Source organism: Nylanderia fulva, unplaced genomic scaffold (assembly GCF_048542155.1).
Source record: "Nylanderia fulva isolate GAGA-0341 unplaced genomic scaffold, ASM4854215v1 Scaffold38, whole genome shotgun sequence".
Classification (NCBI taxonomy): Eukaryota; Metazoa; Arthropoda; class Insecta; order Hymenoptera; family Formicidae; genus Nylanderia; species Nylanderia fulva.
Window position 1 is genome coordinate 1,000,001 of NW_028190455.1, and position 27,362 is coordinate 1,027,362.

The window sequence follows — 27,362 nt, forward strand, 5'->3', positions numbered from 1 at the left end:
TTTAATATCCCATCCCTTTATTATGAATAAAAATTTTTCATTGATATAAAATATATTTCTCTTGATAATACCATATAATATGTTTAACAATTTTAAATATCTGTTATATAATATGTTATACATGTATATATATTTACAGTGTGATCCCAAAGTGGTGCAATTGTTGGGGGATCTACGCGCGGAACTTCGTCTCGCTGCGAACGCCAGACCTGGTGGACAACTGGATCCTCATCTTCCCATACTGAACCCGCCTCTATTAGGTACGTGATACGTAGTGATAGTCTAGAGATGTGCGAATTATTCGAATTTGAATCGACGTAGTTCGAAATCGAAAGATTCGATAACGTCGAATCACTGCAATTCGAATTCGAATCAAAGAACCGCATAAGAAGACTTAAAATTAAAATTTAAAACCCGTTCTATACGCGTTGATTCGATTCGAATTCGAAATATGGGTGATTCGATTCGATTCGGCGATATTTTTGTCGATTCGATTCGATTCGAATTAGAAAATCTTGATTCGCACATCTCTATGATAGTCCTATACCTCTTATTACCTTTATTATTGCAAATCTCGCATTTTCTTGCAGATACGAACATGCCGCACGGACCGGGTAACTTCGATGCGCATGCTGTGTACGCCGGCGACGACGCCGTGAGCTCCCACGGGAGGTGGTCGCAGCTGGCCACCGCTGGTGTCCGGAACGCTCTTTCGGCGCTTATTTCGTATTACGGTCTGGATAACATCTACACCAATCCCGTCAGCTCCGCCGCCCCTGGGATCGGCCGATTACCGCCAGGTAAACCGCCGATGCAGCCTGCAAACCTGGCACAGAATATTTTTTTGCCCTCGACTTCCTCGCAGCAATCCGCGTTCAGCTCGTAATGATTTGTGCAAAGTCATCATGCGGTACCAAGGGCCTGCGTATGGATATGTGCGCGCAAAATCGCACGGAAGGGATGAGAAAGAAGGAGAAATTTATATAAATATATCGCTATTTTTTAAATTATACTAGCGATAGGAAAAACAGGAGAGAAAGATGGTATCATCCATATCATCGATCTGTTTATAGCCTTCGTTATCATCACTCCGTTAATTATAAGTGCACACTCAGTGTATAATTGTGTATAAATTACGATACGCGACTAGATATTTAATTAGGATGTACGAGTTCTCTCCCCAAATGACAGTGGTATTATAATCATTATAGTGCACACCTTGAATTACTAACGATACGGTTGTTTTTCAAAGTCATCATTCAATCAGCCATGGTGCTGAACGACGTTGTTCTCTGACATTTCTTTCCCGCATCATATTATGAAAGATCTGTGATACACATGTGTATATAAATATACATACATTACATTTAGATATATATATAAATATACATATACTGCGAGTGTAGAAACCTGAATTTCTCAAATGGAGTTCGATCTTTCCCGACGCTTTGTCTCATTCTCCGATAAAGAAAAAAAAGACTTTCGTTCGCAATACTCGACGCGAGATCTCTATAAGATTTTGCATTCTGTTTCTATTGTAATCACACGAATAAGAGAGAATTTTATTTTCGAGAAAAGTTGAGCGAGACACGCTAGCAAGAAAGCTGGTTGATTTGAGTAACAATGTGGTGGTAACGCTAAGAAAAAAATGTGAATATTTATTTATTGCTTAAGATTTTTTATATAAGACGCTAGCGCTTATTTATTATAAACGTATTTACGGTGTACAATGTACATACTTATGTGCTAAGGATATACAATAAAGATATCGATAGAAAAATGTCTTCAAACATTGTTAAAACATGTATGCAATATTACACAGTACGTAAGATATATATATATGTTTTTTTATGTGAATTTTAATAATATATTATATCATTATTATATTTTATATTATTTATATTTTATATTCTTATTATATTTATAATTTATAACATAATTATATTTAATAATATAATTAATAATTATATTTTTAAATTTCACATTTCAAAAAATTAATAATATAATTACAATTTAGTTTAAGTAATTAAATTTTTTTTAATTATATTGATATTGGAGTATAAACATTTTTATGAGTTATTGTTAAATACATTTTTTTATTTCCCATACAATTTAAAAATATTCAGCCTTTAAAATTTCTCACATGACTCTTGGGACTTTTTGGGGCAGACGGCCCTGAGTTTTTTTTCGTTTCATACTGCATGACAAACTGTTATGGCGGATTGTGTCGAAATGCATGTGTGATGACATGTAAATAAATGTTGAAGATTGTACATCTAATTAGTGAAATTGTATAAAAAAGTGTATATTTTATTTGGTTTATAATTTGTTGAAAAGATTTATATATCTCTCAGGATAGAGACATTCCCTGAAAAACTAGGAGAGATACTTGTTGCTTCGAAACGATAAGTGTGCTCCAATAATGTCAACGTTTCTACAATTCAACTGTCTCATACACGATAAAATTGCCAAAAAAGCAATAGACAACTATATCGGAATTTTGCAAGAAGCATTCGAGCAATATCAAAGTGAGTATAAATAAATATAATATAATATTTAATGCTCCAATTATTTATTGCTTTTTTCTCTTAATTATGAGAATTATGAGAGAAAAATGCTAAATATTTTTAAAAATAACAATCATATATGTATAATTTCTGCAGCATTTTTTTATGAATTCATGCATTTTTCAAGTTGTTGAATTTGTAATCTTTTGAGTTATAAATCATTTCAACGCTTTGGAAAACTTTTGTACAGATATTTGCGCTCTCTGTAAATAATTAAAGAACTAAATATAAAAATAGCGCGAAATTTAAACTGCAAAATAATTAGTTATTAGCAAATATTATTCGCGCTTTCTAACAAAAGTTACTATAAGAACTAAGCGCGCAAAAATTTAAATATTTATTTTGTATAGCAGATTATATAGAATTGATATATAAATGACTTAAATTTTTTTACAGATTTGTGGGAAAATTACTTAAAGTTGCAAGAGAAATATGAACAATGCAATGTGTAAGTTTTAAATTTGATTTATATAATTAAAAAATATATTTACAACAGAATTCACAGATAATTATGTAACGTTTATGAATATTTCGTAGACGTTCTTCCTTCCGAATGATGGTTGATGAACCCTGCACAAAAACAGAAGACGATCTAACACCTCAAAGACAGTTGAATAATAGCAGTATCGCCCAAGAAGAAAGTGTTTCATTGTTGGAATTAGATACATTAAACATAGCTTCTGTTAATTTTAAATCTAACATTGGACCCGACTCTCTTGCACATCTGAAAGAATCTCCATGCAAAGACACTGACGATAAAAGCCCATCAAAAAGTCCAGTATTCTCCGGGAAGCGTCAAAGGATCGGCGGTATTTCTGTAAAGAAATTCGCACAATTGCCTACAGCAGATTTGTCGATTTGTAAGAATTTAGCAGCAGACATGAAGACACATAGTAATTCTGAAAAAATTCCCTTAGAATGTAATCAGAAGTTAGAGCTTAGTACATCACATCATGTGGAGACGACATTTCTATCAGATGGAAGAAGATTGAAGCAATCTCGGCTTGTATTTCAACCAATCAAGTGTACCAAAAAGATGACATCTCTAAGTGTACCTAAGCCAGCCAGTGTAGTGTCAAAAGTAGAACAAGAATCTCTAGAAGATATTTCTGTAGCAAAGGCATCTGTTACTACAGAAAGTAATGTCGCAAATACCAATGAAACTTTTGAGGATGTAATAGAGATCAGCCCTACGCAGAAAAATATTACATTTAATAAGACTACGCACCGTTTAAGACTTAAGAGAAAAACTCTTGCAAGGCAAACAAAAGATCCTCAGAATAAATATAAATGCTATGAGCCTGTTTCTAATCTTCCAGAGATAACAATAGATACTGTGGATTTTGCATTATGTCCTTCGCCAAAACATGTTTCTATAGAAGTGGAAGATGATAAACCGTTGGTTGAAAACATGACTAATACTGTAATTAATACACCGAGAAATAAAGTTAATGTAAATAGTTTTTCACCAGTGAAAATGTGTAGCAATGCTCCAATTAAAAAGGAAGATCAACTGACAGTAAATATTGTACAAAATAGTGCAGAAAAGAAAAATAATTTTACCTATGAAGTTGATAGCTTCTTTCTGTCTACCCAGCTAGTTTTAAATAAAAATGACATGGATCATTTCAATTTAGATGATACAGAGAACAAGCCACCTATAAAAAAAGGATTACCGATTAAAAACATGTAAATATTATTTATTGTTATATGATATTTATGATATATTTTATATAAAGTAAGTTTCTCTCTTCTATATTTATATATATATTTAAATAAAAATATTATTTGCAGACTGTCAAAGAAAAAGGAAGTTTCAGAACAGCTTAATATGCGATGCAAAGCTGACAGAGCAAAACTTAATGGTTGGGATTGCTGGGAATGTGAAAAAGTAATTTTAACATTAATTATATAAAATATATACATAAAAAGCAAAGATATTTATATTATATTGCTGAAAAAAGAATATAATTTTCTTCATTAAAAAAAGTATTAATTTCTGATTATGTAATTTTTAGTATTACAAAAATCTGCCACTGTCAAAGGATGAATTGCAGAAAAGAAAGAATCAATGTTCGCGGCACCGGCATAAGTACGAGAGACCAAATACACCAGAAGGTAAGACATTGAATGTGTTTTTCATCGCTTCTGTGATACATTGCATAAAATGTGATATTTTTTAAAGGATTTTGGGATCCAGAATTTCCTGAGACGTTGTCAAGCACATATCGGCAAAATAATACGTGAGGTATGCTCGAATTTTTGTCGAATCACATGCAGATTTCTATACAATATGCGTTGGATATTGATCACAAGGCAATGTACATGTATATCATTACTCACAATCAATTAGATAATGAATAAGAATAGATGCTGTGCCATTTAATCTCCTTGTAACATTTCTATACATAGTTCATGAAAGAGATACACTTCTATCTTGAAAATAAATTAGAATCATGATGAGATCTAGAAATAGATTCATTATTTCTTTCTAATTAAAACGGTAACCAAGTGTAATAATAGATATTGAGGCTTTAAAATTATAATTTAAAACTGTAACTTTTTCCTCTCTGTATGTGCCATATTTTCTTTGAGAAAACACAGTTGAATAATTGTACTCTTAGATTTCTATTTTATATTATTTTTTCGCCTGTTGTCTTATTACACATTGCCATACTTTCTTTGAGAAAACACAGTTGAATAATTGTACTCTTAGAATTCTATTTTATATTATTTTTTCGCCTATTGTCTTATTACACATTTACCATTGTACCATATTGTAAAATTGCGCGTTATACATATAGATATAAAGTTATGGTTGGTGTCTCCTCTGTCTTTTCAATTTTCTGGTTTTTTTTTTAATTGATTGCGAGCAACATATACATACATTCTGTACATATGCCATTGGAAAAATGGAGATTAAAGAAAATGTTCAGAATATAAGAGAATTTAGTCGTTTCCAAAATAAAGGAGTTTGATTACATTTCACATTACGCCTAATTGTTATAAATTAATTATAATAATATTAATGAATACATAATTATTAATAATTGTATATATATATAATTGATACATATGAATATATACACACATACATGCATTTTATTATACTTTGTTTTTCAGTAAAACTTTAGACAACTAAATATAAAACATTTGCAATTAAATATAATAAATACGTTAAGAGATTTCAATGAGGGGAATTGTAAATGCGGCCATGGCTTGAACATAGATCGATTTATTATTTTACAACATGTATATAGTATTATATTTTGGGGGTAACATAGTATAGATTTATATATATAACTATATAATTTCATTTTTTTAATATATAGATTCATCCCCTTTACATAAAAATATAGAATCTGTTTTGTGAGTCGGTGCTAAAGAAGGCTAATCAAACTTAGTTGCAGTGATCAAGCGAAGTTTGACACAGTTTCAAGGTACATCAGTGTTCTCTTGCCTCTTTCGAAATTCTCTCGCAAATAATATTCACAACGCTATCACGTGCAATTGATTACATAGGCTTGCGAAAATTTAATTGATATCAGTTCTGATTTTACTCGATATCAATTTCTCACGATGTCGTTTAAAGATATATTTAAAATTAAGATACTGTTCTCTCTTTTAAAAATTAATATTTTTCGGCGAGTTAATAAATAGATGCGTTATTAAATAGATATGTACATAGAATATATTTGCGGGAAAAAAATTAACGATCGAATTAGAATATATAGAATAAAAGTTTCGCAATATAATACGAGTTTCCAATCGCCAAACACAGAACTGAACCCTGATACAATACGCCTGGATACTCCAAGCATGGATTTATTATATATTTACGTATATAATCTGCACCATTTAACATCGTTCATCAAGCTATATATAATTCTCCATCGAAACGATCGCGCACATACGATATTTTAAAACACCAAGCCAATTTTCTTATAATAACTTTCGAAAAGTAAAATGTTGTTTTAATTGCACAATTATGTTAAATGCGCTTCTTACGCGAATTCGTGTAACAATTTGTGGCTGTCCGATCGATCATCCACGTGTTCTTTAAACACGTTCCTGATAATTCTATGACGTAACAAAAGCTCGATATATATTTGATACTTTGACTAGTAAGTCAAAAAATCTCTATAAAAAATAAATATACAGAATATATTAGTTTTTCTTTTATAAAAACGAGAACAAAATTGTGTTTCGATCTGTTGCATTAAAATAGATTTGTGCTCACATATGTATATATATTTTGGTATTATGCAATTGACTTAGCTGATTGGTTTCCGTTGATTATTATTTACCGATTCTTTCTCCGAGTGTTGAAAGATTCATCCAAAGTTTTAAAGCTATTTTAAAGCACGTTAGTCGAAGGGCACATTAATGCAATTCAATTGAGGTGTACACACGTATTTAAATATTATGTACACGCAAGAATAGATTGTTGTGCAAATGTGTGTTTTGCAAATAAGTAAAATTAATTAAGCATGACTAGACTGAGCCGGTATGGTACATTTAAACTATTAAAATTCGATACAATTTCTTGATTTTATAGAGATATTCCTTAGAAGACTCATTTCCTATCTTTCGAAAGATAATACATTTTTTCGACAGACAATGAAATTCCCGAATCAGAATATTTATGTCGCATATTTAATGTTAAACACAGCCAATCTGATCGTTGAATTCACAATTATTAATACCGTGTGCAATTCTTGTATCAAATGAATAAAGTTCCGCGATCTCAAACGGCCGCGTTTAACGCTAAACGAAGTGACTAGATAGACTCTACTAGTATAAAATGTTCCGTTGTATCACCGATCGATCGCACAGTAATAGAGCTTAGTCGTTGATATATTTGTATGTAGCAAACCGTGTCTCGTGTCTATATTTGCATCTGTCATCTGTTCTCTTTTGCAGGTACTTGATCCTTGAAATAGGCCGCGTCTGAATGAGCAGAAAGGGATGTACGCGATGATAATAAAACGGTATCACCTTATAGAGTAGCGATAAGACAAAAATAATACACCACACTTGAGATTATCTCAACATATGTATGTATATATACGTTTCTTCAAGTCTCTCGTTCTTACTTTTTCCTCTCCTCTTTATAGATTGTTTAACTTAATACTGCAAACTTTGGTTATTACGTTCATATATATTTGTCACGATCTAAAAGTTTGACTATCATTCTTTTCTCGCGCTTCGGAGAAATACAATAGTCGGAATACGAAAGAAGAAGCTCACGTTTTTGGTGCACTCTAAAACTAATGACACGCGAAGGTGCATTAATCGGGAAGTACCGAGCGTGTAGAAAATTTTAACTGAAAAAAAAAAAGAAAAAAAAACTTAATTCGCTCTTTATATACTCCTCGGTAGGGTACATCGTAGTAAACAGCTAGTAAAAGTACTTAGCTTACCCGTGACACATTGAAATAAATGGAATAGATATACCTCTTATCTCTTACTCGCGTCTCAACTGCGATTTTAACCCCGAATAGTACAAATAATAGATATAATTGTTCAATATCATTCTGAATTTATCGTACATCGATATCCCTCTTAAATTATAAAAGTATCAGCTCCAATAAATATTTTAAAAAATATAACCTTTTGAATTTATAAGAAAAAATGCAAAGAAATGACAAAGTTCTTGCTCTCTAAGTTCATTGAAATAAAATAGAAATCATTCAGATTTCTTGATACTGTTTAGGGTTGAATTCGCACATTGCGAGCGTTTAGCTTCACTGTTCCGATTTCACGGGTGGCGAGGAACCGCTCGCCGCGGCAGGTTTCTCGGGTGGTGCCGGCAAAGCCTTGAGGATCGCATGCACCTCCTCCGCCACTGCCATCAGAACAAATTCGAATTGTTGTTTCGTAGCAACCATATCGGGTCTCTGATCCCTAATATGTTCGAGAGTGGCGGCGATATCGATCTCCTTCGCTCCCTTTATCATCCGATTTAGGACCATGTCAATCAAGCAGTAAGTTCCGGTTCGTCCAGCTCCATCGCTGTAGGATCACACGTAAGAATACACAGATCATTGCTACTCAATTAATTTTGAAAAATATAAATTATACACTCACCTGCAATGCACGACTATCGGACATGATCTTCCACGATATGATTTATTAACTTTCCTGCAACAAGAAAACCGAAAATAATTTTAATAATTTTAAAAGGTAAGAAAATCCTTGCAAATGTTTTCTTAGAGTCTCAATATTATAAATATTTATAATAAATAATTTATATAATAAATTGCACGATAAGAAGATACAATTTTTCGAATAATAATATTAATGAAGGACAATGAGATCGATGCTGACCTGCGGAACTCGAGTAGAGCCTTCGTGGAATACGGTACGCTGTTCTCCGGCCAAGACAGGAAGTGGAATTGCGTAACGGTGCGGGTTTCGCAGGTGCGCAGATTCTTTAGATAGAAGGAGCGCACCAAGTAATCGTCGCACCAGAAATGCTCCGACACCAGATGCACCTCGTAGATGTGATAGAGCTCCGATCCTTCCTCGGGCCAGTAACGGTGACACATGGCGCGGCCCTCTTCGGTGAGTCGCGTCAGCATCACAATCACCACGCTGCCTTGTTCCCAAACCAATTGCCAGAAATCAGCCGTGGTCTGCGGTAGCGGCCCTTGCGTGGCTATGTAAGCCGGATTTCGGGGATCGTGATCCGTCTGCAAAAGAAAGACAATCATGATATCACGACTTTGGCGAAAATATTACCTAACACTTAGTAAACAATATTAGATTAATCGAAAAAAATCGTTTTGTTTTGTTTCTTTCTTTTGATATGTGGATTTTTGTGTGTCGAGAAAACGAAAAATTCGATCAATCTAAATTGATTTCGACCATTTCGTACTCGATGTCATACTCAGAAGAACAGGGTCACTTGTGCAACACTTCGTATGTTTTCACAGCAGAAGAACCGTGCATGTCGAATGATACGGTTTCAATTAAGCTCCCGTTTTATCATCGCTTTCAATTTCTTTTTTTGTTCGGGTTTTCCATTTATACAACACGAGGAACAATAATACGGCCATACATCGCCAACTGTGCAATTGAAAAAATATATAAGGCTTGCTCATCACAAGAAACATGCTAGATTTTGTTCGCTGCGTTATGATTACGTGATGCACTAAAAAAAATAAATCTACTGCAAGCAATATTAGTTTGACAAATTGTGTCGTGTACTGCGATTTTGCAATAAATGATCAACTTGACATACCCATCTCGACTGTGACTTACCGACTTCTACATATATTGTGATGAGGCGGCCGGAAAATCGAATGTCGTACGTATTTCAGCAATGTGTTATCGCGTGAAAACGAAAATGCTTATTTTATTTTTGCACAAGTTATCTCGCAACTTTCACATATTGAAATAATAATACTCTCTTTTTTTACAAATATATTAAACTTCTCGCGTACTGAAATAGTATGATATCCTCCTGAGTCCTGGTTTGTAAAATATTATGCATTTGATTTTCCTTTTGTATGACATTAATTGCTGTACACTGTTTCTTTGATAGAATTATATTAAAAAAAGAGCGACAATATTTATTCTTATCATTTTCCCGAGTTCTGCGAATTGTTTGAAACATAATTATGATACATCTATTTCCGGAAGAGAAAAGGAAAGATTTCAGCAAGGGCTTCAGGAGAATACAATGAAGAAATGGTCAAACTATAAGAAAGTGATGTTGTAAAAGTTACTTACGATTGTGGAAGCGTTTATGTAGTCGGAATTATTGGCATTCGCAAGATCGTTCAGAACTACCCGAGAATGATCGTAGGGAAGTGCCGCGCCGGAACGATTCTGTTGGAAGTTCGCTTCGCTCTCCGCAATCTCCGTGGACGACGGGTCGGCTTCGTAGGCACGCAACGCCGCCCATTCCTGATCCAGACGATCCTTGTTCTTCAAATGATCCTCCATATAACTCTGCAAGATTTCAAGTTTCTATACATACATCTATCCTCTGTTTCTTTCTCGCCTTTTCTTGTCATTTTCAATTAATCTTTATACTTACGAGAACCATGTGACCAGTGGCTATGTCCATGTTGGAGAAGGTGGGCTCTTCGCTCCAGGAGGACGTGCTGGAGCGATTGGAAGGCAAGTTACAATCGCTTTCGCGCGACAAGCTCGTGATACGCGGCGATTCCACCTTCTCGCTCGGTTGCTTCGCCTGCATCCTCACCCTGCACAAATCTTGATAGTCCTTGGACGCCTCCGGGTCCGGGGTGGTCAGTCCGGCGAGTTTTGCTCGACACTTGGCGTGACGACGTGCGATTATCAGTGTAACCACCGCGGCCGCGATTGCGGCTGCGACACCGGCAGCCACTAACGCACTGAACAAGCTAGAATTCATCTCATTTCTCCTGGCAATTTCCAAGGTGGCTGGTAATTTAGCCTACGGAAAGATTTATGTGATGTTGACGATATCTCGCGTACATGCAAAATTTTCAGGTTGATCTATTTTTTGAAAGGAAATTTTTATTACGGATATACCTTGTCGCCTATACCCGCTCGAATGACTCTGACTCCTAGTGCATCTTGTAATTCGCCACGTATGCTATCTAAAATACAACATCTTATTATGGGACGCAAAGAAAAGTGAACTTACTTTTACGTCGTATTCTATTGTATTATATTTCCGTAATGAGATATAAAATAAATATATAAATTATACCGATATTGTTGACGATGTCAGTAGCATTATAATTTTTCTCGTTTGGAATGACCTTGAATGTTACTTCTGCGCGGCCTACTCGTATGTCTCTCAAAGTCTTAGGAGGCAATCCTAAGAGGTCTTCGATCTGGAGAAATTCACATAAGGTTCGCGTTTAGTTTAACGCGTTGATTATATTTTTTTTAATTTTCTATATTAAATTAGTGCAATTCTATTTTACCTTTTCAACCACGTGTTCTCCTTCGGGCCACGTGTGCAATGTTTGTTCAAACATGATATAAACATAATCCAAATCAACGTTTTTATAAGTTCGTGAAGGATCCTCGTTCGCTTTGTATGTACCACGTAGTTCTTTTTTTGTTAACGGTGCGTAAACTTCATTATTCTAAAATACAATGCCGATGTAATGTCTATAATAAAAATCTAATAAAGGCTTATGAGGTTTCGAGTTCGATTACACTTACATCCTGATTGTCCGCCACGGAATAATCATTGTCAAGAGAAACTATAAAAACATTGCATAATTTTAATATTTTCTGCTATCTAGAAAGTATTTAAATAAGCATTTAAATAATTCAATAGCTGTGTGGAAATAATTGCTTCATCTTAGCAATAATTTTATTTTTAAGATATTTAATAAAAATCTTAAAAATGATAAAAAACATCGTAAGACGACAATTAAGATTTACATGTAGAAATATTAAGTTCACTTACTAGGCGGAGATTGGGTTTTAAATGCGTAATTATTCGTTGAGAATAACGGTCCTGGTTTCTTAACATCCAAACGTTCTCTGCGCTTGAAGCCAGCCAATTCTCGTCTCCATAGAAGCGCGTCCAGATCGTTGTCGTTGTACATCTCGTCGTACGTAGTCCCTGTGAAGTCGAATATATATATTTCAGTTAAATAAAAACTTAAAATATCCAGGCAATCTAATAAAGCACGATAAACCCACCACTCGCGTCAGCTTTATGTTTCAAAGATACGATTCCTCCCTCGGTGTACATGCCGTCTATTTTCGGATCATCGGCTCTCTCGATCTCTGCCGAATTATTTTCATCGGCTCCATCGTCCTCGTAGTCAACACCCTCGCGTCCGACGACCGTCCTCTTTTCGTTATCCTTCGTCGATACGTCGGAGTCAAGAAATTCAAATTGCGGTGGTTTCTTTCGGTGCTTATATTTCTTTGAAAACGCTCTCTCGTACTCCCTCTCGTTCCTCTCGTCGTCGGAAAAAGGTTCCAGCAATGTATAATCCGGCGATTTCTCATTTGACAAAATTTCATATTCGTCGACGGGCAAAAGTTGCGTGTCGTAAAGGTTTTTGTCGTCGTTATCATTGACATCTTCGGGCGATATCTCTCCTACATCCTCAAGTGGCTCGATATCATCATTTTTGTATCCGTCAATAAAGCTATAACGACGCATCCTGCGCGGATACAATCGTTCGCTTACGTCATTCGGCGAGTATTTTTCATACTCGTTGTATTCCGCGTCATTAACCAAACCCTGCTCGTTCTTATCAGTTCTATATTCAGTTCTGTAAGCAGGTCCAACGGATTGCCAATTGTACGGCAGTAATTCTTGTTCGCCATAGAAAGTCGGTGACCTGAATAAAAAATCCGATAAGATTAGAAAAAACTCGAATATATATATCAGTCTTTTTATTCGATTTGTTATTTAATAAATTCACTATTTCTTATTTCATTTTATTTTAATTATAATATACGTATAAATATACACATTCAGCGATAACGATTCATTTTTTATTTTATTTTTTGGAATTGTATATATTTTCAGAAATACAATAGAATATAAAATTTAAAAAATAATAATTGAATAGAATGCGCTTTCTATAAGAGCAGAAATCTAAATAAATTTAGTTGAGAAATTAATTAAATTATGTAACGCCTTCTTATGATAAAATTATATAAAACGTTAGAATCTGCTACTGTCATTATTGGCTTTTCTTCAAGATGAAACATACTTATTCTCGATATCCGCGGAGCGATATAGAATATCGGCCAAATTACTCTCGGGAGTCTCATTGTCCGGGGATATTCTTAGTATGGCGACCGGAATTACCTAGAAAAAGAAAATCGATGGCGGCTGATTATTATATCGGCTCGAATATTATATTGTGAGCAGTTGATATTTTTTGGAGGGAGAGATAATCGCGATCAGAACGTCGATGGCGTTGCTAGGAGACTCTGATCAGGCATATTTTTCGTATACGTTTTCATACGTTCATGATATCGATACAAAGAAAAACTACTCGTAACTGAATTGTGATTTATGCTGACCTTGTCAATAAGTTCATTTTGTTCATCGAGATCTGATTTCTTCAGATATTCGCAGAGGCGGATATCGCGGAGATCGTCTCGCCTGAAAAGTTTCGTCAGATTAAATTTTATTAAACCACGATAATTCGTTGATATGATTTACAAACTGTTTCTCATAAATTTTGCCAAACTCGAAAATGAAATGCTGTTATTGTATCTATATAATTTTTTTATTACAACTTCTACTTGGAATATTTAATTTTATTCAAAATTAGCATGATGAGTTAATATATATTCACTATATATTTTAAAAGACAATATTATAAAAAATAGTAATTAAGTAATCTTGCATAAAAGAAAAGGGAATAACATATAAAAAATTTGCATGTTGAAATTAAAATCACGAAGAACTGTGTTAATTTGCACGTAAGCCACCGTCAAATTAAAATTTATCGATGCAATCGTTTATTACAACTACTAGCTCCAACAAAGAATGACGTACCCACGTCGGAGATTATATAACGAGGTTTGCATAGTACATTGTGTAAAGGGATGCTGCCACTTGTACTCATCGGATTCCAGTCTCTCTAGTTGCAGTCTTAATAACTCCAATTCACCGGCATCGAGATTGTATCTGTGAAAAATAAAGCACGTATTTTATATAAAATGCATCAATTTTATAAGCGTCGATCCGGCGTAAAATACAGATTAACGTGGGTGTACGGTAATAAAGCCGATAAAAGACGTAATGAGACCGTTTGACGACCTGGTGATAAAATTAATCGATCGGAATGAGAATTTAATTCACACATATTGCACTCGTGTATATCGGATTAACGTTTGCAAGAGAGAAAGAGAGGAAAACTATGAAAGATTATTGAATGTTGATATGAATAATTAATAAATGTTATAAAAGTATATTTCAATTCTATCATAATTTTTATTGCAACTACAGATACTTACCGATATGAATCGTCGTTTTCTAAATTCGTATACCGAGGTATACATTTGCCGAACGCAAAATCTGAAAAAATGATATTAATATGAGAATAATTCGAATATAAAATGAATATAAAATAAAAATATTGAATTCTCTATTAATAATAATTGTGATTTGTTAATAATAAATTTTTAATCGTGCAAAATTTAACTTGATCGATTGACGTCATATAATCGTAAAATAAAAGAGAAGTCAGGATTGAGACAAAATGTTATGTTAATTTATTAATTAAAATCGTATAGTTATTACCGTCAAAGCATTTTTCCGCCTCGGGATCACATATGTTCTCACTGAATAGGCATCCTGAAAACACATAGAACGATTATGGTGAGAGTCGAGAGAAATTATCTGTATAATAATAAAGAAAAAGAAGTTAGAAAGAGATCGAAAGCTCTCTAAACTACAATAACAATTAAATTAAAACAATTAATGTTCTCTCGTAGGCATAATTCCAAGCATCTGCGTCATACGCCATAAAATTGCGTGAATATTTCGACACAGGTGTGTAACCGGTTCTAGTCCTATCTAAGGGCATTCGCGATAGGAATCGACTAGATCGCCCTCACGTCATATCACATAACTCACGAAACACATTATTATGGAATGAAAATAGCGTTACGCTGGAAATGTCTATAATAGAGAAAGTTTGATTGTAATCCGCCCGAAATAACTTGGCGTTGCGTTTAATAGCGTGAATAAATTTAGAAAGAACCTTCTAATAATAGTAGTATATCGTTCTGTCGCGTAAAACAGTTGATCTGTGCCTTATTTAATAGATTTTTATTAAAAATTTATGTATAAACTTCGACATTTAATAACCATTTAAAAAAAGAAAGAAAAGCCTCTCTTTCTCATTTGACCTTAGCTTCTGCCTTTCTTTGTGATTTTTAATCAGTCCTTTGTACTGCTTAATGATTTTAATTCACCATTCAACCCGTCATCCCTATTGTTCTCCGAAACTTCACGATTATTCAGAGATTGTTTCATATTCTTTGTGAAAATAAATTTTCTATCTACGTGTAGAGCCGTTCTTTATCATGTCGCGCAATTCTATATCGAAATTATATTCTCACGACTGATGATATCCGACGCATAAAAGATTAAAGGGAAAGGAAGGGACGGTTGTGGGTGATCGTGTGTGATTAATAGGGCACGCACGTGCTTATATTGTATAATACACACGCAGCTCAGAGAGAGAAAATATATAGAGCACGGTTTAATGAACATCACAGACTATATGAGTGAACGCACTCATCCTTTTGATATGTTATAACTGAGTTTTCAGCATGTATAGGAAATTATGAGTTATAGCTGCGTTGAAGTAATTAATGAAATAATATAGTAAAAAAAGAAAGAGAAATGTTACGCAAATGTATCTATATTTATTTTAATTTTCCATTATATATGTATATATCTCTCGTATTTATTGATATTTATTTTAGTTTTCCATTAACAGGGGAAAAAATAAATCTCTCTTGAACATAATATATATGCGAGAGAGAAAGCTAGGGAAATCTAACACTAAAAAGCAGAATGAAATGAAACACGCAAACATGCGATAGGGTATAGGATAAACACTTGTCGAGAAATAGTGTCAAAGTTGAATAAAAGCTGTTTAAATGTTTGTGACGAATTGCAGAAACAAATCCAAACAATAATGTTTATGCGATCACTTGAGAAAGAATTCGATGGAAGAGATCGAGAGATATATTTATATAATTTATATAAATTTCATAATGTAATATATCCTGTATATTTGCATATATACGTGTTGTGGGAAGATCAACGATGTCTTTGTGCTTCTCGAGAAAATCATAAATAGGATTAACTATAATCGAAGCATTATAGCTAAGCTACAGCTCGCATGATACACATATAATCTTTAATCAACGAGGATCATCTCTTCGCATTATTGTGTATTTCAAATATAACATCCATCTTCCATTCTAGATGAATGAAACCGAGTCACTCTGTTATACGTAGAGAAAATATATTTGCCCAGGGTCGAATGTGTGGAGGTGGCTCGGTCGAACAGGTGAATCGGGATGCATACATACATCACACACCTACAAAAATAGAAGAAAATTGAAATGTAGAAACAATGTACCGAGATACACGTGAATGTGTATACCCTCGACGAAAGGGTTGCGTGAGATCGCAAGGGCTAGACGAAACGAGAGGGGTAGATGGTACGAGATAGAGCAAAGAATCGCGTCATATATCTGCAAGAGCACAAGAGAGAAAGAGAAAGACGCGTTACGCGCGCGCGATAGAGAGATCTCGAAGCTCGCGAAGGCGGTGGCTGCGTGGGATGAACGCTCGATAACTGTCGAGTTGCTGTCGTGGGCGAAAATCGAACACTTCTTCTGCTATGTGTATGTGCGTATGTATAAAGAGAAAGGGAGAGAGAGGTCCTCTTGATCTTTAGACGCCGAAATATAACCGAATCCGAAGAATGTCAGCACAGATTTATCTTAAAATTCTTTGCAGATTTCATCCAATATTTTCTCGTTGTTATTTGTAGTTCCTTTAATTGAAAACTGTTATTAGAAACATGTCGCTCATTTACTGCAACAAAAAATGACATATAACTCAAAAATTATAATTTTTCAGGAAATATGATTACATAATAGTATACACGTAGCAACCTTTCTTCCTGTACTAATAACTCAAAATTTTTTTATTTTTGAGTTATGTCATTGTTGCAGGAAATGAGTGATGTTGAAAAGAGAAATAATCATTTGAAAAATTCAGAAAGCAGGAAAGAGAATTGTATTTTACGTGTAAATGTTTTACTTAATGTTATCAAGTCGGAGAATTAGATGTAATCTTAAATATTTCTCTTTCTCCTTCTTTCTACAAAATTTATTATCTTATCATCATGACTTATTATATTAATATTTTGATTTATGAATCTTTTTCTTTAAATACGGATTTTATGGTTTCTCTTGTATCAAACATTCCTCTCAACAGTGCTTATAATAAATGCTCCAAAATGATCGATACTTCAATATGAAAACAAAGCAGTTGATGTGAAGAGCGAGAATACAAATGATATAGTCGAGAGAACTAAGTGATGTATAGTCATGAGAGAGCGCGACTTATCTTCCTTAGTTGCTATAAGTGATAGATACCTATTGTAGGAGAAGCGCGTGTTTTACGATATCAAATTTCTTACGGTAATCCTTTAGACAAGCTTTTACGTTGTCTCGTAGAGGGAAGTTATGAAAGACGCAAGTAAACTTGTATAAGAGCTACACATCGCGCGATGAAGAGCATCATGATGATACAAGTACGATAACAGGAATGATCGATAAGGATCGACGACCCTAATCCCGGTTTCTCATAAAAGTATAAACGATAACATTAAAGCTCTTCGCGTTGACGTCAACCGGAAGTCGCTATAGCGAGCTGGAAAACTTGTTCGCGGAACTTTGAAGTCGTATCCCAACATCAATTAACGCTAACTCTCTTTCTCCGTAGTTATGGCTATCGTATTTCCAACAAAGAAATATAGATGTATACAAATAATTAAAGTTAGTCGACCAAAGTTTTAATATACAAGATGAATTTTTCAGCCCCTTTCTGTCTACATTGCGTTCTTTAGCGCTAATTAATTAAATTCCTCTTCTCTATTATTACGCGTTGTTGTGTAACTTTTACCCGTGAATTGAATGATCGTCGCGCCTTATAGTCCTCTTCTGGTGAAACGTAAACAATAGCCTTTGGGGCTAATAAAAAGTGGTTTGCCCGCTCCTTCTTCCAACGTATTATTAATCGATAAGTGCACTTTCACACAAATGCGTGACCAAACAGCACTTAAAGAAGTATAGTATCACGCGACAACCTGATGGGGCGTCAACCATTATTCGCGCGATCAATGTTAACACTTGGAGGTGAGCATTCGTATCGCCGAGAAAAATATCGATTGAGAAGATAAAAGATTTATTTTTACAGAAAAGCACCGAAAGAAAATGTTATTAACTTGAGTTGCGAGAAATATATACTTCGGATGTTATTTTAGAAGGATTTCAAGATTTATATGGGAAGACTTGAAGACTTTATAGAGAGATTTTTAGAGTTTTACTTTAGAAAGTAAATTAAAAGAAAATTTATCCAAGCGAGTCTTGCAAGTTCTTCCTTTATTCAATTTCTCGCTCTCTACTAAATTGTTACTTTATAATTTAAAAGCAGCGATAGAATTATTCTATTAACTAAGTTTGCTGTGGACTTGGTCCATACCATTCTCTCTCAGCGTTCTGTGTCACTATATCTAACTAGTATATCTCCAATCCTTTGTCATATCTTCGTGTTTAGCGCTCACGCACAAAGGGCTTCTGCTTGATTGCGCGAAGCGCAATTTAACGATAGCTTATACCTACAGTGCGAATAAACGTGTTGAATACATCACTTCATTATGAAACTGCACATTATATCTCTCATCTCTTTAAAAATCTCATTTATCGTATATTCCTCTTTCTATATATCTACATATAAGGAGACTCAAAGTTCATCCTTTCATTAATTCAAACGAGAAACGCAGTCACATATTCTTCGACAGACATTCCAGAGGACTCAATACAGAACTGAATATTTAATTATCTGATCGCTTTACATTCATTTAAGATTGAAAAATAGATAAAAACTATTCAAAATTTTCAAAGAACGTGAATTTTCATAATATTAATAATCTCTTTTCTCGAAAAATATATATTTTTGCATGGATGATAATTGTCGTATGACTTTATTCAGATTACGAAGTATCCACATCGAGAGTTAAAGGTATTGTCTAGGGACGAAGGCGCCATTATCCTCTTGCTCTTTGGAATAATAATATTTAATACTCACCGACATTGCCGTCAGTGAGAACGACGACGTGGTGGAGGACACAGAGCACCAGCAGCTCCACCAGACCTCCTCGCCACCACCGTTTACGGCCCATAGATGTTCCTGCAATTGTGAATCCACTTTACGTCACTCCGTTCGCTCTTTCATGCTCTTTCTACAGTTGGATAATTTTATCTCACTCGTATAAAGTGTGATAAAATTATCTCGCAAAAGAATAAAACTAACGTGCAACCGGTTTTCTAGCGAATAAGTAACGCCGAAGCATTGTGGATTATTTTTGTTTTGCGAATTTCAATAGTATATTTTGTTACAGTTTTTGACGATTAAAAAGTTTCATTGAATAAAATATTGTATAAATATTGTATAAAACATTTTCTCAAATCTTATAAAGGGATGTATTTCTATTTCCCGCGGTAAGATCTCTAGTTCGCCAACTGTTTATTCGATATAAAAGTACATTCGGACTTGTGCAACACAGTTTCTAGAAAGCTAGTGTAAGTACTTTTCCAGGTGCATCGCCCTGGAGTGCATCGCCCGTACTCGATCGAATGCGAATCTAACAAAAGCCAACATGGTATAATCCACGCTGCTTTCAGCAACTCGTTAACAAAAACGATACGAATCTAAATAGCTTTCTGCTAAATAAAAAAGAATTTGTTAATCCGTTTGACATTTTAATACAAGCTCCCCAAATATGCAGCATTGTATTAAAGGCATAAGAAAAACACTTTTCACCCTCACTACTATTTTTTCAAGAGAAGATCCTGTCCTTCGATTTTCGCTTCCGGATGACTTCCGCTCTACCATTTACTTTCGAAAAAGTATCCTTTTTCCGCGATCACTTTTACATTTATATATCTCGTAGTCGAAGCATCAGGTTGTAGTCGCGTTCACCCTCCTCCGAAGACAAATTAGCATCCCTTTGGGAAACTTGCGCGCCGTCACACCATCCGGTTTTAACTTTCCAGCTCCTAAGATTATTCTCGGATATTATCGGAAGCACGACGACGATTTTTACGATTCGTATTAAATTCCCGGAGCTCGATTTTCGCGCTTTTGTTCGCATAATAAATAATATCCACAATGTATCCAGTCGCTCCTAACATATTGACAAGGAATGCGCAATGTAAATATGGTAGCGCGTGCGATTATAATGCCGGCAAAGGAGAGCTACTACTAGGTATATCCTGACACAGCCCCTTTAACTGCACAATTCTTAATTTAGCGTTAAAAACAAAAATCTGGTACAAAGTAATCTTTTAGCACACGCAAATCTATATTGTTTCCGAAAATAAATTACAGTAAATGCCTTTTTTTAGATAACTTTTGGACGTATAAATTCACACACATTTCCAGATTGTTTCACGTTAAAAAGAAATTAAATGCGAGAGAGAAATCATGCAGAGTGGAATTCTGCGGTGTATATAAACGTCGATCCGTCCTCACCTGGGCGTGACGTAACGCGGCACCCTCTTCACACCCTGCGGCACATTACCGCGAGAAACACCGTCGTTCCGCTTCGCGAGAGAGAGCTGACGATCACCACTCGGCGGTGCTGGCTGCGAGGACCTCCTGGACCATGTCCCCGTGGACGGCCGCCGGTTCCGCCGCAGCGATGGCACTGACTGAAAAGGCAAAACCGATGAGAAGGTGGTGGAAGAGGTACAACAGGCGGCCTTTGGCGACGGCGCGCAGGCCGTGCGTCGTCGGATCTTGAAATCGATTGCGCCGGCAGCGGACCACCATTGCACGAAGACGCAGAATAGGGATGAAAGAGAAAGATAGAGGGGAGAAATTGTGAAAGAGAAGGAGAAAGGGCGCGCATACATACTCTGTCGTCGACGACAATAAAGAGGAACATCCAGTGAGAAAGTAAATCGTCGCTTGATAAAATTGACGGAAGACTAAGAAAAGATTTTTATCTGAATAGAATATCTCTTTTTTTTTTAATGAGGCGATTATAATTGTCGGAAAGAGAACAGCTGGCGCGGTTGCCTGCATAGTTTCGTTTTATTCATCTAGTTTCTTTTTTTTAATATATATATAATAATAGCATTAAAAAGAAAGAGAATAAAAAATTATATAATACCATGATGAGACAATATAATATACGACCGCTGGCAACAAGATGGATTGAATTCCTGGAACTGTACACCTCGTTGAAAGATTCTGTCTTCTCGCAGGGTGATATCGATTAGGGAACACTTGTTGCGGGTGAACCGAGGATAGGCGTGATGTTCTCTCCCACGCTTTCTCCAAGAAAATAGAAAAAGAAAGATTTATGCTGATTCTCTAACAAAAACTGAAAGAAAGATAGCAGTCATTAATCGGAGAAACGGTAATAATAAAGAGTAAAAAAAATGAATGATTGCAAAAATCATTTCTCCAGGCAAAGACATATCTGGCGTATTAAATTTTATTTTTTTACACTTTTAAAATATATATGTATAAGCTTTGTTTTTAATTTAGTTTTATATATATATTTTTTTTTTGCTTTTTTCAATTTTTATAAATTCTTACTGAATGTTAAAATAAGATCATAAAAGATCCAAATTGCACACAATTGACATTTAATTTATACATATATGATTTTATATATATATATATATATATATATATATATATTATATATATATATATATATATATATATATTTATACATAAATATAAAATATTATAAATAATAATATTATAAATTAATATTAAAAAATATAATTATTATAAATAATAAAAAAAATAAATATAAAATATTATATACATATATATAATAAACCTTGAAAAAGGATTCAAAATATTAAAGAATAAAATTGTAGAAAGATACCTTGCATTTATATAATTAACAAGTGGACGAGATGCTAGTGGACAAAAATGAGAGATGGAAAGATAGAAAGAGAGAGAAATATATAGCAATAATACCATGACTACAACACTACCCCACAATCCCATAACCCATAATGTATTTTTGTCCACTGTTCACTAATATCTCGTCTACTCGACAGAAGGAAGAGAGAGATAGAGATTGTACTTACAACATAAAAAATATGCTTGATGTGAATATGACAAAAAAGACCTCTATCTTGTATAGGTTTTGTCCATAAATCGATAATTACACACATTATTCAGATAGGTTGTGCACAGAATTGTCATTTTGTCGTGTAGTTATATTGAATTGACGACAATTTAGTATAAATAATGCCTTCACCATTTTTCCTTTTTTTCTTCCTTTAATCGACATTTGGTTTGGCTCAACCCCAACCAATCGGCCATAATGCTTTCCTTTGTTTCCTTCAAATATTTATAGCAATATCATAACTTGTTATAACATAATGATGGACTGATATAGTAATCAATGTTTCTTTAGTAGCTTCGGATTAATATATAAAGGTTGTCGGTTCAACACTTACTGCATAATCCAAACATCAGTTCACGCGTGAAAACCTGTCGAAACACGTCCGTATCTGTCCAAGGACAACAAATGAATTCCTCCTGTATCACACAGATTTTGCATTATTATTATTATGTATATATATATACACGTATACCCATGAAAATTCACTTAATATAGGATGCTTTCTAGTAATGATACCAAACGACATAGCGTATATCTATCTTCTTTCAATATACCAGCAAACAAAGATAGAATATGATACTCTGTGTCGCGCAATATTTACCGAGAGGGCATTAGCGTACGGTCAATTTTTAGAAAAATGAGAGAGAGAGAGAGAGAAGACAAAAAACATACAGTAAAAAATATAATGTATAGAAATTTTGCTGCAGACAATGAATAATCATCAATAATCGAAATATGCTTAAAAGATGTAAGATATATCTGTTACCAGTAACAGAATTAAAAAACAAAATAAAGAACATATAATTAAATTAAAGATATATGTTACCTCTCTCAAGTCTCCGGAGCAAATAATTGTTCTCTCACTTCTTTTCTGCGCGCCGAGATTACCGGATGTGAACAGGGCGACATCTATCGCTCTAAATTCGTGATAATCCCGCGCGAAAGTGGGGTTAACTTCCTTTTATCCGGTACGAGAAATTGTGAGGTGTGTGTTACTCGTCACATCGAGAATTAAATCCTTAGACATCGTAAATTAGATAGGTTTTCTTTCTGTATTCGCATCGCATTTATAATTAACACGGTCTGCGATCTTCGCTCGTACATTGATATTCGAGTCCTCGAGTTTTTCAAGACTTCTGTCGGTGAACCAAATTGCGAGAGGTTAACTCTAACCATGAACGTCACATTTGTCAATAAAACCGACTGTTCGGTTTTGGTCAATCTTTTGCGATTATTGTTATTTTTCGTTATACTAAGATAATGCAACGCTTTTCGTTTCTTTTTTTTCTCTTACAATTTCAGATTTTCGATGTAGAAGTACGAGTAATTATGTTGTGTTCAAGCCTGGAATGTTTACATTATTAACAAAGATATTTTGATAGCATTTTCTTTAAAAAGAAAAAAATAATACTGTGCTAAACTTATGAAATTGTACAGAGAAAGTTATTAGGGCATGTGCGTAGTTTATGTTTGAAATCCTTTTGCTGCGATTATTTACATGGTCTGTTTCCTTTACAGTACACATCACCAACATGGTGAAGATTATGAAGACTGGGAAAGTCGTGCTGGTCCTCAGTGGCCGGTACGCAGGGAGAAAAGCCATCGTTATGCGCAACTATGATGATGGAACTGCAGAAAAACAGTATGGACATGCTATGGTTGCAGGCATTGACCGGTACCCACGCAAGGTCCACAAAAGAATGGGAAAGGGAAAGTTGCATAAACGCTCTAAAATCAAGCTTTTGTTAAGGTAAATTTGTTTTTTTTTCCTTTATAGATTTTATATTTTAAAACATCGAACTTTTTAATGTCTCAGAATTTTTTTATATATGTAAGACTTATATCTTAATACAACTTTTTATATTTATAGATTCTAAATTACAACCATTTAATGCCAACGAGATACACAGTAGATTTACAATTGGATAAAGTAGCTCCTAAAGATCTTAAAGACCCAATGAAACGCAAGAAGGTCCGTTTCCAGACACGTGTCAAATTTGAGGAGAGGTATGTAATTCAATATTTTGTCATTACTGCAAAATTTATATTTGTAATGTGCTATTATCTAAATTTATTTTTTCTTTCCAGGTATAAAAATGGTAAGAACAAGTGGTTCTTCCAGAAGTTAAGATTCTAATTGTTTTTAAATAAAAGTCTGATATACAGATATAAAAAAAGTGAACATTTTTTCCATCACATACATAATCCTATGTAAAAAATATATCAACCTTTATATCTTTAATTATTTATTTTTTTGCTTTTAATTTAATTATTTTAATACTTGTATTATTTAATAGCTAATAATCTACAGTTACCTCATTTAAAAAAGTGTTCAATAAAACTTAACTTTTTTTTTTTACTGAAGTTTTACTTTATTTTAGTTTGCATGCTTTACATATGAAGTTATTATATATTTTTAACTTGTGCATTATACTGAACAATTTTAGTAGGCTCATTATTTTAGCAATTATATTTTAGAAATTGAATAATACACTTGCAAAATGTGTAAGAACAAAACAGTCGTGTATAAAGAGGAAATAGAATTTCTAAAATAAATAACATAATAGGGAGTATATAAAGCTCCGAATAAAATAATCTTAGAAAATAATATCAATATAGTTGTACAGCAATACTTACTTTCGTAACTAGATTTAATCTATTTTGATCACTTTTTAAGTTTTTTAATACGTTCATCGAGCAATGCTATATTACTCTTTATAACCTCCATATTAGAAGCAAAACTTTCCTGCACCCCTTTCAATAAAGACTTGTTACTATCCAATCCAGATGAGATTTCTGCTTGTAGCTCTTCTAATCTTATTAAAGATTTGCTGAAGGTAGCAGCTAAAATTCAATACATTCTTTTAGAATATAATCTTTGTACACATATTTATACGTTTGTTAATAATTTTACCTTGTTGATGAATATCACTCAATGTCAATAACCTTTCTACCGTTTGTGGCAATATTTGCGCTATAGCATCTGTTTTTTTCATAATTTCATACATCTCTGAGATCTATGAAAAGGATTCACACAAGATATTAATGTTATATATATGTAAAATATAATATAAATGATTAATACTATTATTAGAATTAATAATCATTAATTATAATATTAGTATTAATTTGTATGATATATCACCTTTTGCTCTTGCTCTGAATCTTGTTCTGCTGTCGCTTTTTTCTGTGCAATGCTGTCCATTCGGTACATTAAAGTGCCTAATCTTGTTTCAATGGTATCCAATTGATTAACATCTAACAATGAAGTCCTTGCTTCTAGTTGTTGTACAGCTTCCATTATGCCATCACATTTAAGATTCTGTGAAAAAGAATGAATTTATAAATCTACTTGAAGCATTTATACTTAAAAAGTGATCCTACCTGTGAAAATTTAGAAAGTTTATCGTTACTTGTCCCTACAAGATTTTCTAGGCAGCAAAGTCTTTGTTCGAGTTGTGCAATTCTAGCAGCTTCCTGCATTCTTGCTTTTTCTGGGAAATACATCATTTGATATTTAAGAATACCATGTTCACCTGATTCTGCCTTCTTATCCTCTGATGACGACTTAGGTGAAGGCATGTTGGTTTGTTTAAATAATTCTATCTGTGATATCAATTGCCTGAAGTATTAATATAATTTGTTATAAAAAGATGTCTATATATAATAAATTATAATCTTTAAATGCCATACTTAAGCATTGTGCCTTGTGGATCAGATAAACTGGCAACAACATCAGGTCCTAGACAGTCTTCTAATTTTAGAGAGATTAATTGTTTTTCTATCTGCTGTGCTTGAGAAATAATCTCACTTGCAGACTTGATTTCTACTTCGTCCTTAGATTTCTCCTGCACATATTATCAATATACATGTGTGTCTATATTATTCAATAAAACAATTTTAGCATCTTATATTGACAACAATATACCTTCAATTCATTTATTTCTTCAAACAATTCCTTAACTTCACACTGTAGTCGCTGGTATTTTTGAAGTGGAGTTTCCTTCTCACCTTCACTGACAAGTTCCCAATCTCCAAATCTAAAAATGTTCTCTTATATATCGTTCTGTATATAAAATTTCATTAATTTCATCAGTACTTACTTATAACCTGTCCGTGGCTTGTTAGACAAACGATCTGAAAAATCAACAGGTTTTCCAACAATTTGTTTGCCCTTAAATTTATTGAATGCTTCTTTAGCACTGATGTGTAACTGCTCCACACAAGAACTATCAGGTTCGTCCTGAATAAAAATCAATTATCAATTAATAGACTGAATATTAAAATATATGTAATATGCAGATATATGTAACTTACCTCACAGTACATTCGCATTTGCTCCGATTCTGGCAAATCGCTCGTCTCGTAGACATCAAGCTGGTCGTATGCCTAAAAATGTACAAATTGTATAAATTGTATTCACTCTCACATCAGTGACATATAATTGACAGTAAAATATAAGCAGACAAAAGAGAAAATATGAAAAGCACTTACAATTCCAGGTAAATCGGCGTATTTAGGATCTGCCATTTTTATTGTGCGATTATCCCGTAAATTGCTCCAAACTATTGCAAAATCGTCAAATATCAAAACTGTAATTAATAAAGTATCGTAAATAAGTATCTTTGACACCGATAATTGAAATCAACACCGATCACCGATGTAGAACAACAATCTTGGAACAATCTAAAAACATAGATTATCAATTCCAAAGAGAGATAAAAACAACGACGCCATCTCCGGTAACTAGAGCAACTAGAAAAGTTACTATATTTCAACAAGTAGATTTTTATTGGAGAAATTCCCTAGAGTTGTTTAAATAGAGAGATATATAAAGAGTGTACTTGTATTTTGAAAAGGAAATTCAAATGTTCATAAAGATTAGAAAGCA

The 27,362-nt window shown here is 33.8% G+C and overlaps 5 protein-coding genes across 17 annotated transcripts in view; 3 read left to right on the forward strand and 2 right to left on the reverse strand.

The window, feature by feature from the left end:
* Cdk12 (Cyclin-dependent kinase 12) overlaps positions 1 to 1,784 on the forward strand; it is a 13,818-nt gene extending 12,034 nt beyond the window's left edge. For all 6 annotated transcript variants that reach the window (XM_029302252.2, XM_029302263.2, XM_029302257.2 and 3 more), the window contains exons 10-11: positions 140 to 260; positions 591 to 1,784. In XM_029302252.2, coding sequence (XP_029158085.1) covers positions 140 to 260; positions 591 to 886 — 417 coding nt within the window. In that variant the 3' untranslated portion in view covers positions 887 to 1,784. The remainder of the gene's footprint in view (positions 1 to 139; positions 261 to 590) is intronic.
* Positions 1,785 to 2,180: 396 nt separating this feature from the next.
* Positions 2,181 to 7,888, forward strand: LOC114930564 (uncharacterized). 2 transcript variants are annotated; one of them, XM_029302378.2, is made up of 7 exons: positions 2,182 to 2,528; positions 2,964 to 3,015; positions 3,105 to 4,256; positions 4,362 to 4,458; positions 4,586 to 4,685; positions 4,753 to 4,815; positions 7,491 to 7,888. In XM_029302378.2, exons 1-6 carry the CDS (start codon positions 2,423 to 2,425, stop codon positions 4,812 to 4,814), a joined length of 1,569 nt encoding a protein of 522 aa, XP_029158211.2. In that variant the 5' UTR covers positions 2,182 to 2,422; the 3' UTR covers position 4,815; positions 7,491 to 7,888. The 2 variants fall into 2 exon arrangements, with proteins under 2 accessions (XP_029158219.2, XP_029158211.2); XM_029302386.2 differs by lacking the exon at positions 4,362 to 4,458 and having other exon boundaries at positions 2,181 to 2,528.
* On the reverse strand, positions 5,787 to 23,811 carry IA-2 (tyrosine phosphatase IA-2). 5 transcript variants are annotated; one of them, XM_085485635.1, is made up of 22 exons: positions 23,298 to 23,811; positions 22,806 to 22,887; positions 22,431 to 22,686; positions 21,491 to 21,703; positions 20,848 to 21,026; positions 19,402 to 19,503; positions 14,803 to 14,856; positions 14,517 to 14,577; positions 14,056 to 14,187; positions 13,575 to 13,656; positions 13,259 to 13,356; positions 12,228 to 12,880; positions 11,989 to 12,147; positions 11,739 to 11,779; positions 11,495 to 11,659; positions 11,275 to 11,401; positions 11,094 to 11,161; positions 10,615 to 10,995; positions 10,305 to 10,544; positions 8,898 to 9,262; positions 8,658 to 8,711; positions 5,787 to 8,582 (listed from the first exon to the last, which is right to left on the reverse strand). In XM_085485635.1, exons 6-22 carry the CDS (start codon positions 19,493 to 19,495, stop codon positions 8,315 to 8,317), a joined length of 3,042 nt encoding a protein of 1,013 aa, XP_085341761.1. In that variant the 5' UTR covers positions 19,496 to 19,503; positions 20,848 to 21,026; positions 21,491 to 21,703; positions 22,431 to 22,686; positions 22,806 to 22,887; positions 23,298 to 23,811; the 3' UTR covers positions 5,787 to 8,314. The 5 variants fall into 5 exon arrangements, with proteins under 5 accessions (XP_085341761.1, XP_085341762.1, XP_029158198.2 ...); XM_085485636.1 differs by lacking the exon at positions 23,298 to 23,811 and having other exon boundaries at positions 21,491 to 21,650; positions 22,806 to 23,028; XM_029302365.2 differs by lacking the exon at positions 23,298 to 23,811 and having other exon boundaries at positions 10,305 to 10,526; positions 22,806 to 23,028.
* On the forward strand, positions 23,608 to 24,648 carry RpL27 (ribosomal protein L27). The gene is given in 5 exon segments (XM_085485640.1): positions 23,608 to 23,632; positions 23,990 to 24,208; positions 24,211 to 24,221; positions 24,342 to 24,478; positions 24,560 to 24,648. Coding segments are annotated over 4 exon segments (402 nt in total). The 5' UTR covers positions 23,608 to 23,632; positions 23,990 to 24,003; the 3' UTR covers positions 24,609 to 24,648.
* Positions 24,343 to 27,178, reverse strand: DCTN2-p50 (dynactin subunit 2). Of its 3 annotated transcripts, none has more exons than XM_085485638.1 (10): positions 26,966 to 27,178; positions 26,789 to 26,860; positions 26,575 to 26,714; positions 26,400 to 26,511; positions 26,165 to 26,319; positions 25,856 to 26,093; positions 25,617 to 25,793; positions 25,386 to 25,488; positions 25,109 to 25,315; positions 24,343 to 24,504 (listed from the first exon to the last, which is right to left on the reverse strand). In XM_085485638.1, exons 1-9 carry the CDS (start codon positions 26,999 to 27,001, stop codon positions 25,137 to 25,139), a joined length of 1,212 nt encoding a protein of 403 aa, XP_085341764.1. In that variant the 5' UTR covers positions 27,002 to 27,178; the 3' UTR covers positions 24,343 to 24,504; positions 25,109 to 25,136. The 3 variants fall into 3 exon arrangements, with proteins under 3 accessions (XP_085341764.1, XP_085341765.1, XP_029158229.2); XM_085485639.1 differs by lacking the exon at positions 24,343 to 24,504 and adding an exon at positions 24,841 to 25,017; XM_029302396.2 differs by lacking the exon at positions 24,343 to 24,504 and having other exon boundaries at positions 25,105 to 25,315.
* Between the last annotated feature and the right edge of the window lie 184 nt (positions 27,179 to 27,362).

What these genes read in the sequence shown, in the direction of transcription:
- LOC114930564 (XM_029302378.2), top strand. Translation starts at nt 2,423, where the DNA reads ATGTCAACGTTTCTACAATTCAACTGTCTCATACACGATAAAATTGCC. An exon ending in AGCATTCGAGCAATATCAAA is followed by an intron (nt 2,529 to 2,963) that starts GTGAGTATAAAT and finishes ATTTTTTTACAG; the next exon opens with ATTTGTGGGAAAATTACTTA. An exon ending in ATTGCTGGGAATGTGAAAAA is followed by an intron (nt 4,459 to 4,585) that starts GTAATTTTAACA and finishes TGTAATTTTTAG; the next exon opens with TATTACAAAAATCTGCCACT.
- IA-2 (XM_085485635.1), bottom strand. Translation starts at nt 19,495, where the DNA reads ATGGGCCGTAAACGGTGGTGGCGAGGAGGTCTGGTGGAGCTGCTGGTG. An exon ending in GAAAACGACGATTCATATCG is followed by an intron (nt 14,188 to 14,516) that starts GTAAGTATCTGT and finishes TATTTTTCACAG; the next exon opens with ATACAATCTCGATGCCGGTG. An exon ending in GAGCGGGTATAGGCGACAAG is followed by an intron (nt 10,996 to 11,093) that starts GTATATCCGTAA and finishes ATCTTTCCGTAG; the next exon opens with GCTAAATTACCAGCCACCTT.
- DCTN2-p50 (XM_085485638.1), bottom strand. Translation starts at nt 27,001, where the DNA reads ATGGCAGATCCTAAATACGCCGATTTACCTGGAATT. An exon ending in CCACAAGGCACAATGCTTAA is followed by an intron (nt 26,094 to 26,164) that starts GTATGGCATTTA and finishes TTAATACTTCAG; the next exon opens with GCAATTGATATCACAGATAG. An exon ending in ATTCAGAGCAAGAGCAAAAG is followed by an intron (nt 25,489 to 25,616) that starts GTGATATATCAT and finishes TCCTTTTCATAG; the next exon opens with ATCTCAGAGATGTATGAAAT.